The following is a 14047-nucleotide window of genomic DNA, read 5'->3' as shown; positions in this document are numbered from 1 at the left end:
AAACCATTGCTTTCATCTAGCGTTTGAATAAATTTTGGCGGCGGCCGGCGGCGGCGCTGTTGCTGATGATGACAATGATGATTGGGATACTGATTAGTAGGTAGGGATTATCAAGTCGAAAGGACTATGTCTTAGCCTGAATACTTTCTTTTGCTTTTTTTGGGCATTCTTATATTTGACAACGTCCGTCAACCTGACTCACCACCAAAATATACATAACCCTAACTTCCCAATCATGATCTGCAGCATTTCATCAAGCAGGTATTATGCGATTCATTGATTCGTTTAAAAGAGGTTATTGCCACTGGCTAATAAGAAGTAATTTTGGTATGTGATGAGGATCTTCTTAAAATATGTATCAGAATATTCATTGAGAATGATGACCGCATCTCGTTGGCAGTTGGCAAACCCTGATGGGTGCACTTGTCTTCTTCACTACAGTTTTTATGCTTATTATATTATGTTAAAGAGCAAATTGAGGCATTTTCTCCCGTTCTTTGCAACGAAAAAATTACAGGGCTACTGTCAGCACCTGGCAAACCACGAATCGAGAACGACTGCAAGGCTCCATCTATTTAGCAGACAATAAAAAAAGTGGGAACTGGAAGCTGCGGGATAGATACAAAAATGCACTTTCCTGGTCGTTTCATTATCCAAATCATTGGTAGGTTTGCATTCCAAGCTTCCAGCTACTTGAGATGTAAAAAAAAAATGCATGATAGGTGTCAAAACAATTGTGCAAAAGAACAATTCTCAATGGTGTGCAATTTCTTCTTTTGCAAAGCGCGTTTCGTCTCATGGCCATGCTGGGCCGCTTTTAAAAAAGATTGCTTTTTCCTGAGCGCCATTCATGTCAAATCCGTGAAATCAGGTAATCTGAGTGGATCATAACGCGTAGCTTTACTTGGCTAAGATATGTAGCCCCCAGACTGGCCTAATCAGAGCTACAGTGCTCAGCTCGATCAGCAAAATCTGGTGCTCCATACTCTAATAATCCACCTCGAAACTAAATTACAAATCACACCTCCCATTTTCCAAAACGCATATCGTCAGGGCCAACGAGTACGACGTGCTCAAACCGAGCACTACATCAATTTCAGCTCTTTTGCGAAGATAACAGACCAAAATTCAGCAAAATCTGATGGAATGGAGCTCTCTATATCTCACTGTATATGCTCTTTTAGATCGTTAGAGTGGTACCAATCGATTGCTCTCGACTAGTACCTACTTGCTGTAGCATTATCTTAATTTTTTTTTGCGGTCGAAATTCATTGACCAAAATCATCATAATTTCCATGAGGGATAACTCATGGAAATCATCAAAAATCAGTCAATCAAGTTTTTCACCGCAAAAATGACATTTTTTACCATGACATATATTAGTAAAATAAAGAGACAGGAGTCCAATCTATCATATAAAATTACTATTTTCGACAATTGGTAATACGAGATTCAAGTATTCGGCTAAATAAGCAATTTAATATTCTACTAATTTAGGAAATAATTTGGATGTAAAATATTCGAGTTATTAGCATCAATTGATAGGGGAGTTTGAGAAGAGCTCAAGACTCTTAATACGCTTTGTAGATTATGTAAAGTACTTCGAGAGTAATCTTGGATAGAAGGTGTTTTTCACTTCGATTCGGTCTCGCATTTTGGTTTTGGACCAACATCTGAAGTGAAGCTTGAATTATTTTTCAGCAGTGGTGCCTGGATATTCCATACTGTATCCTTAAAGACAATCGAAACTATCAAGACTATACCTTGAGCTTTGATTTCAATAGACGCCACTGTCTGGTGTTTGCCACAGAAGATGGTGTAACCAATATTGGGCATGTCGACTATAAATTAAAGCAAATGCTGCTTTTTTTTTTCGGATAGATGAGATGTAAGATGTTGTAAACTATTAGTGCTCATTCATCATATACTTGGGGTTTAAGAGCGCCATGTGTTTCTCGATATCTCTATTATCTAAATACGCTTGGAAGTTTTATCGTTATGGCTGGCCATTGCAAATATGCATTGTGTCTTAACCTCGACCAAATACCATCACCATCGCTACTGCCTAACAAATTCCAAATATCTACTTGATAAGCTAGCTGCATCTTCGATATCTGTTTTTTGATAGGATAGCTACAAAGAGGTCTCTCGAGAAAAACTCATATGCTGGCATTTGCACAAGAAAACTGCTATCATATCCATAGCTCCCGAATAGCGGCTTACCGTTTCTGATCTCAACACCGTTTTATACATACGGAGCATCGCTCCCTAAATTCCTTGTCTATGAAATTGAAAGTTCGTAAAATAGCAAGCTCTTTGATAGCACATACAGATTACTCAATGTTTATCAATTGGCCTATGGAAGCAAGAGACTTGATTCTCAGATCCGATGCCCATGGGTCAATGGCAGCAATGATACCCGCAATGGCTATAATCAAACTAGTGTGTACAAATCCCATAACCTTGATATGGATCTTCATATGATTTAGCACCTCTGATACAATTTCAGGCTAATCTTCAAGTAAAACCACCTCATTTGAGGCGGCAGTAGGCACTAACCGATCAAGGAACATGTCAAACTGAAGTATCCAAATCCAACCAATGGCTTCAAGTGGGTACTATAAATGAGTCACGGCATCTGTTTTACGTTTATCAACCAATTATACCATCGTTTAATCCAAAAAAATCTTATCATAAATTCAATCAAGGACATTTCCGATTTCTTTCTCTCTTTTCTCCATTTTCTCATCAACAAAATGCAATACCGTTCAACTCGTGGACAAGCCAAGAACTACTCTTTCGAGGAGGCCGTCATGACTGGTCTCGGCCCTGATGGAGGTCTCTTCATTCCTCAAGAAATCCCTGCTTTGCCTGCCAACTGGCGTCAAGCCTGGGCCCAATACAGCTTCCAACAATTGGCTGTCGAAATCTTGTCCTTGTTCATTGACGATTCAGAAATTCCTCGTGCTGATCTCACCAAGCTCGTCGAACGCTCCTACGCTACTTTCCGTTCTGATGATGTTACTCCTCTTGCCAAGATCCGTGACGGACTTTATGTATTGGAACTCTTCCATGGTCCTACATTTGCCTTCAAGGATGTCGCTCTTCAATTCGTTGGTAACCTCTTTGAGTACTTCTTGGAACGTCGTAACAGCAAAGAACCCGCCGGTGGCAAGACGCATCGCTTGACTGTTGTCGGTGCTACTTCCGGGGATACCGGCAGGTAAGTTGAGTGTGATTTAAGGGAATTGAGAGAGTGCAACGCTAACTTATATTGTGATCTAGTGCTGCTATTTATGGTCTCCGTAACAAAAAGAATGTCTCTGTCTTCATCCTTCATCCTAATGGCCGTGTGAGCCCTATTCAGGAGGCTCAAATGACCACCGTTTTGGATGAAAATGTTCACAATTTCTCTGTTGAAGGTACATTCGACGATTGTCAAGATATTGTCAAGAACTTGTTCGGTAACAAGGAGTTCAACAACCGTCATCATTTGGGTGCTGTCAACTCTATCAACTGGGCCCGTATCTTGGCTCAAACCGTCTACTATTTCCAAGCCTACTTTTCTCTCTTACGCTCATTGAACATTGATCCTGCCTCTGCATCTGCTGATGCCGTCAAGTTTGATTTCTCTGTGCCTACTGGTAACTTTGGTGATGTCTTGGCTGGCTACTATGCTTACCGCATGGGGCTTCCTACCAACAAGTTGTTGATCGCCACCAACGAAAACGATATTCTCTGCCGTTTCTTTGCCTCTCAAGCCTACGAGAAGCAAACTGGTGCTGATGGTGGTGTCAAGGCCACTTTATCTCCTGCTATGGATATCTTAGTCTCCTCCAACTTTGAACGTTTGTTATGGTATCTTGTCCGTGAGACCGAGTCTGATAAGGGTAAGACTGATAGTGAGGAGTTGTGCGACAAGGCTGGTCAAACTGTCAATGGCTGGATGCAAGAATTAAAGGAGAAGGGTGTCTTCCGCGTGTCTGATGAAGCTGTTTTGAAGGCTCGCGAGATCTTTGATGCTGCTCGTGTCACTGATGTTGAGACCTCTGCCACTATTCTCTCTTACTATGTTCCCAAGAACGCTGATCAAGCTCCTTATGTCCTTGACCCTCATACTGCTGTTGGTGTTGCCGCTGCTGATGAATACATCCAACGCACTGGTATCAAGACTTACCCTGCTGGCTCCGATATTCTCGTCTGTTTGGCTACTGCTCACCCTGCCAAGTTCTCTGAGGCTGTCGAAGCATCTTTGAAGACTACTCCTGGTTTTGATTTCGTCAAGGACGTCTTGCCCAAGGAATTCAATGGCTTATTAGAAAAGGAGCGCAGAGTTACTCATGTTGAGCGTGCTGATCCTCAACTCGTCATGGATGTCATTGAAAAGGAATTGCGTGAAGAGGGTATCTCTTTTTAAATCAAATCAAATCTCTTGTAAAATCAACATTTAAATCTCATCATTACACTTCACTCTCTTTCTACTTTTATTATATATCATAGATTCCATTGTCTAGCAAAATAAATGAAAACGCACAGACAATTTGTGTAACATTTTATCATTACATTAATTTGAAGCTTAGTGCTTGAAGAGATGCTCCACATGAATTTAGACGTAAACAAGCTTTGTACCCATTATCGATTTATATTTGATATTAAGCATTGTGTTCCTGAAACAGGTAAATCAGGATAAACGACAATTAGATGTAGTGGTAGAATGTACCTTGAGTTGGGTGTATAATTGGTGCGAGAGATTCTCCGTCTAGCAAAAGTTGAATTAACGCAGAATTGATCTCTACGATGAACGCATCCATCAGTAGGCCTTTTTTGTTGGTGTGGGTAGCAATTTTAATCAGCTTGGCAGAATGAAATTAATTGAGTGCAGACCACATTGCCGAGGATGCTGAAGCTTTGACAGCGCTGTTACAATAAAACCATGCATTGAATGCAATTGGCTGATTTGATCTATCAACATTTGCTTCAATGTTCTATCCAAGATCACATGGAATCAGCACTGTAAAGGTTGCTTTTTTGAAATTATAAGTATACTATTATTAGATGTTTATAGGAATGTCGCAAAGATCTGGTTAATAAATTGAAGAAAAAGGATTCCCGTTAAAAGCTTGGTGTGCCAGTTCATCTGTAAAAATGACTTGGAGTCGAAGTGCCATCTCCCACCAAGGCCATGTAGGTTCATTAAGATGAAGCTCAATCAGGTAAATAGCGTGCAATATCAGCAGTAAATAGATGTCTTCTGAGCGCTTAAATGCTAACGACTCGCTTAATTTTATTACAATCATCCAGATGGTTGCCTCGATATTTAATCAGATATTCACCGTTGTCTCTAAAAGTAACTGTTTTATTCACAGGACATCCCTATTTTTTTTTCCCAACAGAATCAACTTAGAGACACATTCAATACAGGTACGCTACTAAATATGGCTTACCATCATGCTATTTGAGCATTTGTAGTAAATACTCTTCTGCCCGGTATTTTTGTGTATCGTATTTCCATTGTTTTTCCAGACATACTCGTCATTGTATGGAAACTCTCTCGTTTCAATAATCATACTGATGGCCTGCATCTCTCTTCGTCTTCTTCGTGGTCTATTAATCAAGTCTGGGCAAATTGGCTTCGTTGGACGATTGTTGGGCGGCAGCAGCAGCTTTTTGGGTACGTCGGATGGCCCACCTATACTGTTGTGGATCTTGGCTTTACTGCTATTGTCGTCTAATGATATGGATCGTTGTTGGTTAAGAGTGATGGAGCTTCGTTTATTGCCTGAGTATCTTTCGGTAGGAACACTTGATCGCCTTTCATCTTGCAGAGATTCACTATCAAATCAAGCAGTTTGTGAATCAATTGGACTTGGAATTCATTTGAAAAGTTTTTACCTTGATCTATCCGATGTATTATCGAAGGGCAGAGTCTCTAGAATGGATGCTTCAAATGAATCCAAAGTTGTTATATTCTTGAATCGTTTTGGGAGATTTGTCGAGGGTGGATCGTCTTTGTGTGAAGTGGACATGGGTGATTCTGCTCTTCGTCCATGTGATTGCAGAGATACATTAATCGGAGGTAATGTATTCGTTCCTATAGTATCTAAAAAGGGCTTTTCTTCATATGGTGATCTAGGCAATGTCGGTGTGTAATTGTTGGAATCTCTACGGGAATAGAGATGATCTCTTGTCTGTAACTGATGACTTATCACTTCAGATGGGCTCCCTGCTGCTGATTTATTTGGCGATCGTAACTGACTGATACTGCCATGCCGTTTATCTCGAGTGGCGGCTGACTCAGGTTGAGTAACAGCAAGGTAGGCTGAAGAAAAGTAATCGCTACTATCTGATAGTTGATATGTTGGATTTGCCTCTCGTTTCCGCTTTGCTTCTACGCCAAATAACTGCTCCTGATTGTTGCTCATTTGGGTATCCTTTGCAGCAGTTGCGTATGGTGATTCTATTGATTCGTTGGCCGATGAGCGAAAGTATTTATTGTCGTTGCTTGATAAGGATTGTCTTGCTTTGCCTTTACCATTAAAGGCGATTGCCCTTGAAGTTTCAGTTTGACTATTTGAAGTATCCATGAAACTGGCATTTCGATTGAGATTTGTCTGCATAGCAATAGAATCTAGTTATGATACAATATTAATGATACTGCACTATATCATAAAGTTTTATAATAGCTTGCCTCGTTTTGAGAGAATGAGATATTCAAGTTCCTTTTGTCGCAGTCGAGCCTCTTCCGCCTTCCTTCTATCCTCTTCAACCTTACTAGAAAGTATTAGGCCTAACACTTCAGGCTGGTCTCCATATCTCTGTATAACATCATGCAAGTCAAATGTATGTGAAATTAACTCTTCTTGATTTTCTGGTATACAGTGTTGCGCATTATGCAGTTGGTAAGGTACAGGAGATTGTGAGGCGAATGCCTTTTTCAAGAGGGTCCTGCTATAATTGCTCTCAAGCTCTAGCTTTGGTGAGCCAGCTTGATATCCATACATGGAGGTTCCTATGTAATCAAATCAAATAAAATGCATTAAGGCTTATGTTTAGAATATGATTTGTGTTTTCTACCATTGGCGCTGTGCTCGGTTGGTAATGATGTATTAATGTTGTTACTGAATAATGATGGGTCTCTATCGCTGATGTTGGATTGTTTTTGACTGATTGTTGATTTCTGAAGATGAAAGCCCTTCTCCATTGCAATGCTGCTCGTTTTAGGCTTAGAAAATATAGATGGTACTTGCGAGTCTATGGAGGAGGATGGTAAGAGAGAAAAAAGGGATTACAAGAAGCAGTTAGCTGAAGTAGAAAAGCTAAAAATAATCAGCCTTTTCGATTTTCGTTCCTACAACGATAGCCCGGTTTTCTTCCTGTCTTTCTTGGGTTATTTTAACGGGATACAAGAAAAAAAAACTGAAAAAGAAAGATCCAGTTACTTTGATAGATTTACTAATGAAATGCAGCGTCAACATCGCATAATGCGCCCTACTATACTGTGATGGCAATCTATCTTTTAAGAGTGCAGATGGTCCACTGACATGAGCACATTCATTGCATCTGTTGGCGATCTTCTTTGTAAGTGGGCTTCATTTATTACAAATATATAAGCTTGTAACATCTCCTCAAATGAATCGAAGACACAAATACGAACACATTGCATGTAACTGTGATATTGGATTAGAAATGATTGGTGCATTCATTAAGAGAAGGTTAAAAAATAGCTTTAAACTATATACGACATTGCACATCCTGCTATAGCCAGACTTACTGGCAAATGTTGAGGGACGCATGTTTAATTCTGATGTATGTGCCATATTTATAGATCTGTTTTACCAATGCGAGACTACATGGACGATCCCCAAGCTTTCAAATGTACGGGAATGCCTCTCATCATCTTCTACAGTAAAGCTCTCATTGAAATTCCGCGACCATGTTGGATGATGAGACACCAAATGTTGAGAAACAAAACAGGCAAGCAATTCTCTGGTAGCATGAGTGGTCAAATCAACCCACAAAAGGATACTGGATTGAGAGCTGGAAACAGTTAATGCATCTTCATTAGTTGCGTTTTTTTTTTCAAGTTGCACGATAGTTACTACTATTGTCAAGCTCCTTCCAGATGTAACTCGGTCCAAAGGCTATAATAGTGCACCTTTTTTTCACTTGTAATACGGGGATTCAACCTAAATGATGGAGTGATCCAGTCGCCTTTAAAAAAAGTGTGGAAAAGTAACCTTATTAAGATGCTGTGTGGCAGATAGTTTGCAATCGAAAAAAGATCTGGGCTTTCTCCATGCATTCGGGCTACAAATCACTAGTTTTGTTCCCCTGGTATAAATAATTAGGGACCTCAGGGTTTTCGGGATCTTAATACAAGGCAAAGAAAAGACTTTCCATATAACTTCCTTTTGGGAGGAAAGTATCAGGTCGAATTAATTTCAACATTTGGTAGTTGTTGGGACCTTGTGCTATACGACAGGAATTTTCTTTTGCAGTGTAATCATTAAGAGATGAATTCGGTTCTTTTTTTTCCCACATAGATGCGAATCGCAATAGTCTAAGCCAATGTAAAAAAAAAAAAAAAAAGAAGAGCAATCAAGGATCAGGAAGTGATTATGAAATCATATTACACTTGACTTCCATGTTTTACAGCATTTGTCATACTATTGATGCTATTTTAAGACTGAGAATGTTGAAATTCAAGCCAAAGGCGGGGAGCTAAGCAATGGCTGGGCAAGCGTAGCTTGATCAGTTCATGTGCAAATATTCAGAGCAATACACCGTGTCATTTAGCGCATGAAAGTCATCCCACTTTAACAAAAAGATATAAGACAAACGAAACTATTGTATTTTATTGCCTTTTGCCATACACAGCTTTATAAACGCTGTAGAGGTTATTCGATTAAGGTCAAAAGGTCTGATTTTAGTATATATCAACCAATGTTCAGCGATCCAAGCATTGTATGCTATTCTAAAGAGGGCAATAATGTTATCTTTTCATATATGGTTGACTGTTGTACACCTATTGGGCACGGAAATGCGCTTTCGTCTTTCTAATAATTTTGGTAGCATCCATCGCTTTGATGATACAAACGACATCGATTTTGCTAGCAAGCAGCTAGCTGCGTGCAGAAAGCAATTCCGGCTCAGACGAATCTCTGCTCAAGATTGGTAAAATTTTGATCAAAATCGACTTGATTTATCTATTCTGCCAGATTCGACTATGTGATTTGCGATGATCATCCTATGCTTCTTTAAGCCTTCTTGGAGTGCTTTTCAAGACGCATCCAATGGTACCAAGTAAGATAGATATTTTGAATAAAGCTATTGAAGAATTTATGAAAATATGAAAAGAGGTTTCTGGTCAAAAAGTCGAAATTTTACATATCAAAGTCCCACAAAGATGATTTTAGGGGTTACGTTAGATCGATAGAAACATTTTGATGTAATACAAAGGCTCTTTCGCGTAACCATCACTACCCCTAAGGTGAAAATTACGCCACTGCTTAAATCACATCAAACACATTCCTACCACTACCGTTCCACTACCACCACTCATGGCTACCACCACAGACCTTTCTTGGTTCCAGGTTCTCTCTCGAGGCCACTCCAAGAAGGTCATCAATGCTCAACCACAACGAGCCAAAGATGACAAATTCAAACTGGTCCCTGAAGGTCTCTACGAACATGACGATTTGAAAGCCGAGGTTCTTACTCGCAAGGCGGCCGTCATCCTCCAACAGGCCTTGACACCTGGATCTGTTTTGTTTGCGTTCCCAAACAAAACATTTGATCATCGTACTGCAGCCTATCGCCTTATCAAGGAGCAAATATCCCCCCCCTGGTCCAATTTCGCCCTTTGAGTCTGTACCACCAGAAGGCAAATGGAGATCTCTTATTGGAAGCAAAGTTTGATCGCCTCGAGGATGCCAAGCTAGCCAGCAGGCAGGGCATCACTTATCAGAACATTGTATTCAAGGCTACTGCCGCCAAGGACAACAGTGAAGGGAGACTCACTCATGCTCAGATGACAATTGTCCGCATGACAGATATGGAGACTTTCGTGGAGGATCTGCAGAAGTCCCTCAAGTTCTATGGTAAAGTGTACCAGATCAAGAAATACACCATCGACGGTTTCTTTGAGGGTCATATCAGCTTTTTGATCGACACTACTGTCAACTACAGGAATGCAGAGGGCAAGGAATATGACATTCAACCATTAAGCAGAATGATGTATCTGTCAGCTTGGGACGTCTATGTGCCTGCCACCTACCGCGGTGCACCACCCGTGTGCCATTTCTGCCGCCAGAGTGGCCACATCCGTGATGCCTGCCCTGTCCTGGCCAAACGCCAATGCTTCAAGTGTCGTAAGCTGGGTCACACCGCCAGGTTCTGTCGCGAGGAGGAAACCACGTTTGAGGATGCCCTCGAGGAGTACGAGTCGAGTAAGAAGGCCAATGAGGAGAACAATACTGTCGAAACTCAACGCCGTCCCAATGATGGAGAACGCAAGAAGCGCCGTGGAGCCACCCACACCATCCATGATCATGTAGCGCAACAACTGCAACGCCAAATCACAGCCAGCCAGTCAACCGCTTCTCATGGCAGCCAGATCAGTAATGCCGAGTCGTCCGCAATGGAAGTCGATCCCAAGACCCTGCAACGCACTCCTCATGGTAGCGATGCTTCCAAGCATGCTCCACTAGCTTCGTCTTTGTACATGCATGTGGATTCTCAGGCAAGTGTCGCCAGCGTTTCCTCTCTCAATGGTTTTCAGTCTGATGTGCTCCCTCTCCGCCGTCATTCTATGAGCTCGACGTCCATGTCGCAGACTCCAGTGTATCATGCCGCCCATAGGGCTTAATGATACAAAAATCATTGCGTATAGGTACCCTTAATGCCCGGAGCATCTTTAAGGGTTCCTCTAAATCAACACAGAGGGAATTTACTTCCTTCTTACGCTCCAAAAACCTTCAGCTTGATATTCTATGTCTGCAGGAGGTTTCGCATTATCGTCAACAAGAGCATCTCACTGATGATAATGTGTGTACTTTTTCCTATATGTTTCCTCGGTTTGCTTTTGTCATCTCCAAACACTGTGCCATCATCTGCCTAAAACCCGGCCTAGAGCTCACGGACACTGTCATCTCTCGTGACGAACGCTGTATCACTGCCTCTGTCAAGGACGCTCACCAAGTCATCTGCCAAGTGGCTAACGTGTACATGCCAGCACAGGCAGCCAGTTGCCATGCTTTCCTGCCAGAGCTAATGGCCATGCCCTTTTGGTCTGATATGCTCGACTCCCAGTGGATTTTGCTTGGGGATTTCAATATCCATTTGCATGATGCGGGTGAAGCTCGTGGCTCAAAAATCAAACCCTTTGTCGAATGGTTAAATACACATTTTCTTAACTGTTTCCCAAGAGGTACTATGACTCTCCCTTGTGCAGGTTCCATCATTGATTACATTTTTGCGCCTCCTCGTATGGCAGCTCGTGTGCTCAATGCTCAGATTCATCACATCCCTCCGGCATGGACAGATCACAGTCTTCTAACTATTGATCTGGTCACCTCTGGCGTGAAGATGGGTCCTGGCAGCTGGCGTTTTAATCCATACTTGCTTGAGAACAGGGAATTCCAAGCTCTTCTGGATAAAACAGTGGAACTCTTCTTGGCTTCTGATTACTATGAGGAGGTTGTGGGCGATCCAGGTGTCTCTGGTGCTGAGTCTCGGGGTCTGGGTGTACGGTCTGTCCAGGAGAAGTGGGAGTCGCTCAAATCCATCATCAAGTACTGTGCCCAACAGTTCACTAAAGGCCAGAAGGCTCGTTTTAAAGCTAGAGTCTCTCGTCTTCAGCGTAAACGAGAACAGCTGCTTGGTGACCAGGCGGAGACGGCTCGGGTCAAGAAACTAGAGCAACTGATTGAACAGAAGATTCTTGATGATACTCGCCAAGCGATGCTGCGTTCGGCCACTCGCTGGCTAGAGATGGGTGAACAGAATAACAAGTACTTCTATGGTGTGATCAAGGATCGTGAGGCTCAACAGACAATTCAATCCTTGAAAAGGGCTAGTACAGGTGAAAGATTGACGGATATGGGTGAGATTCTTCAAGAAGCTCGATCATTCTACCAAGTGCTGTACACCCCTGATACCATTGATCTGGCGGCAGTGAACTCTCTTTTGGAGAATATCCCTGAGGATGCCAAGCTACAAGATGCCGAGGCGGATAGGCTCATCGAACCACCCTCTACAGACAGTGTCTTAGGGTTGCTTGACCATACACCCAAGAACAAGTCTCCTGGTTTAGATGGCCTTCCGTTCGAGGTCTATCGATATTTGTGTGACAAATTCCCTCCTGTTCTGCTTCTTCTACAACAAGTATTGACTGACGCACTGCGTGGAATCTTCCCAGACTCCTGGAAACAGACGAGGATGGTGCTTCTTTTCAAGAAGGGAGATCCCGAGCTGCTCAAGAACTGGTGCCCTCTGTCATTGATCAATAGCGATGCCAAGTGGTTCACCAAATTGCTCGCCAACAGATTTAAGCGTGTTCTCTCTCAGCTGATCACCCCGTATCAAACTGGCTTTATGCCTCACCGTTTGATCTCGGACAACGCCTGGCTCAACCAGACGTTGATGAACAATCTCCGTGCCGCTGCTCCCAATGATTCCAATGTTGCTGTGCTTTTGGATCAGGAGAAAGCTTATGATCGTGTAAACCCTACGTATCTGACGATGGTGCTTCATCAGTTTGGTTTTCCTGCATCCTTGGTGAACAGTATCTCGGGCCTGTTCTTTGACACTCGCATCTCTTTATCCATTAATGGATGGCTGGGTGCTCCTATTGAACAACGACGTGGTCTACGGCAGGGCGATCCGCTCTCGCCCCTACTGTTCAATCTCGCATTTGAGCCTTTCCTCAGAACCATCTTGGCTTGTGCAGACTTACGTGGTGTGGCTATGTCTACGGACAAACGCTCGACTTTGGCACGTCAAATTTCGGTTGCTTCCGCTCCAATTGAGCCACAGACTGATCATGTCCTTCTGAGAGCTCCAACGAGCCCTCCACGAGTCAAAATGCTTAGTTATGCTGATGATTTGGAAGTCTTTCTGACGTCTCCGGCTGAATGGCCTGTGCTTTTGTCGCTCTTGTTACTCTATGGCAAAGCGTCCAATGCCAAGGTCAATTTGGAGAAAACCGTGCTGGTGTCGCTGTCTGGCAAGCCTCATGACGATTGGAAACACTTGGCGGACTCATCCAACGTTGTATGGCACGATGAATCTTCAACTGGCTCTGTGAGATATCTCGGCTACCCTCTGTACCATACCGATGTACAGTTGGCTCATTTCCTGGATACTATCACAGTGAAGGTGCAGCGTCAATGCAATTCGCTCACGAAGCGACAGCTCTCCATACGTGGCAAAGGTTTGGTGGCAAACTCCCTTCTTCTGTCTCGTCTGTGGCATATTCTTCGTGTGGTTGTGGTACCCAGTAAGTGGCTGGAGGAGATCCAGCGCATTGTGCGTCAATATATTGTCTCGTTTTGGCCGGTTGTGGCATGGGATTCTCTCTGCCTTCCGCGCAAACATGGTGGTCTCGGCCTGGTCGACATTAAGAATCAGCATCTCGCTTTGCACCTCATTTATGTCAAACGGCTGCTTCTACCTCGCTCCCCGACCGATTTTCTCTCTCCCTGGCTACTGTATACTTTCCACGTATACTCAGGTCATGCCACTGCTCTTCCGTTACTGCTGTATCCTCGTAACTACTGGCCTCGTTTGAGAAAATGCCCCATCTGGAGCATCTGGCTCGATTACTCACTCGTTTGTCTCCACTAACTCCTTCTCCGGAGTGGCCGTCTTGGTGGCTCCTTGATCTACCTTGGCTACAAGTCTGTTCCCTTTCGCCAACAGCGAACTTGACGAGAACTAGTGACAAACTACCCCCGCACAGGCTGATTGCCAGCCTCTTGAGCGTGCTACCAGACACCAACATCTTGGCTTGCTTACGCCCTCGCAATACCGCAACCTTGCAACATCT

The 14047-nt window shown here is 42.9% G+C and overlaps 4 protein-coding genes across 4 annotated transcripts; 3 read left to right on the top strand and 1 right to left on the bottom strand.

Annotated features, from left to right (window-relative positions):
* Nucleotides 1–2756: 2756 nt before the first annotated feature.
* KIP2_2 (Kinesin-like protein kip2) lies at nt 2757–4417 on the top strand (the record flags this gene model as incomplete). The annotated part of the gene is made up of 2 exons (XM_064825469.1): nt 2757–3223; nt 3286–4417. 2 exons carry the CDS (start codon nt 2757–2759, stop codon nt 4415–4417), a joined length of 1599 nt encoding a protein of 532 aa, XP_064676687.1.
* An 842-nt stretch (nt 4418–5259) lies between these two features.
* Nucleotides 5260–7201, bottom strand: ATC70_006189 (uncharacterized protein; the record flags this gene model as incomplete). The annotated part of the gene is made up of 5 exons (XM_064825468.1): nt 5260–5373; nt 5445–5832; nt 5893–6628; nt 6689–7009; nt 7075–7201. 5 exons carry the CDS (start codon nt 7199–7201, stop codon nt 5260–5262), a joined length of 1686 nt encoding a protein of 561 aa, XP_064676686.1.
* Nucleotides 7202–9560: 2359 nt separating this feature from the next.
* On the top strand, nt 9561–10867 carry ATC70_006188 (uncharacterized protein; the record flags this gene model as incomplete). The annotated part of the gene is made up of 2 exons (XM_064825467.1): nt 9561–9801; nt 9942–10867. 2 exons carry the CDS (start codon nt 9561–9563, stop codon nt 10865–10867), a joined length of 1167 nt encoding a protein of 388 aa, XP_064676685.1.
* Nucleotides 10868–11064: 197 nt separating this feature from the next.
* On the top strand, nt 11065–13845 carry ATC70_006187 (uncharacterized protein; the record flags this gene model as incomplete). The annotated part of the gene is made up of 1 exon (XM_064825466.1): nt 11065–13845. One exon carries the CDS (start codon nt 11065–11067, stop codon nt 13843–13845), a length of 2781 nt encoding a protein of 926 aa, XP_064676684.1.
* Between the last annotated feature and the right edge of the window lie 202 nt (nt 13846–14047).

This window comes from Mucor velutinosus, assembly GCF_035048745.1.
Source record: "Mucor velutinosus strain NIH1002 chromosome Unknown tig00001545, whole genome shotgun sequence".
In the NCBI taxonomy this organism is placed as follows: Eukaryota; Fungi; Mucoromycota; class Mucoromycetes; order Mucorales; family Mucoraceae; genus Mucor; species Mucor velutinosus.
Note: the sequence above shows the minus strand (reverse complement) of the source record. Positions and strands in the feature narration are given on the sequence as shown.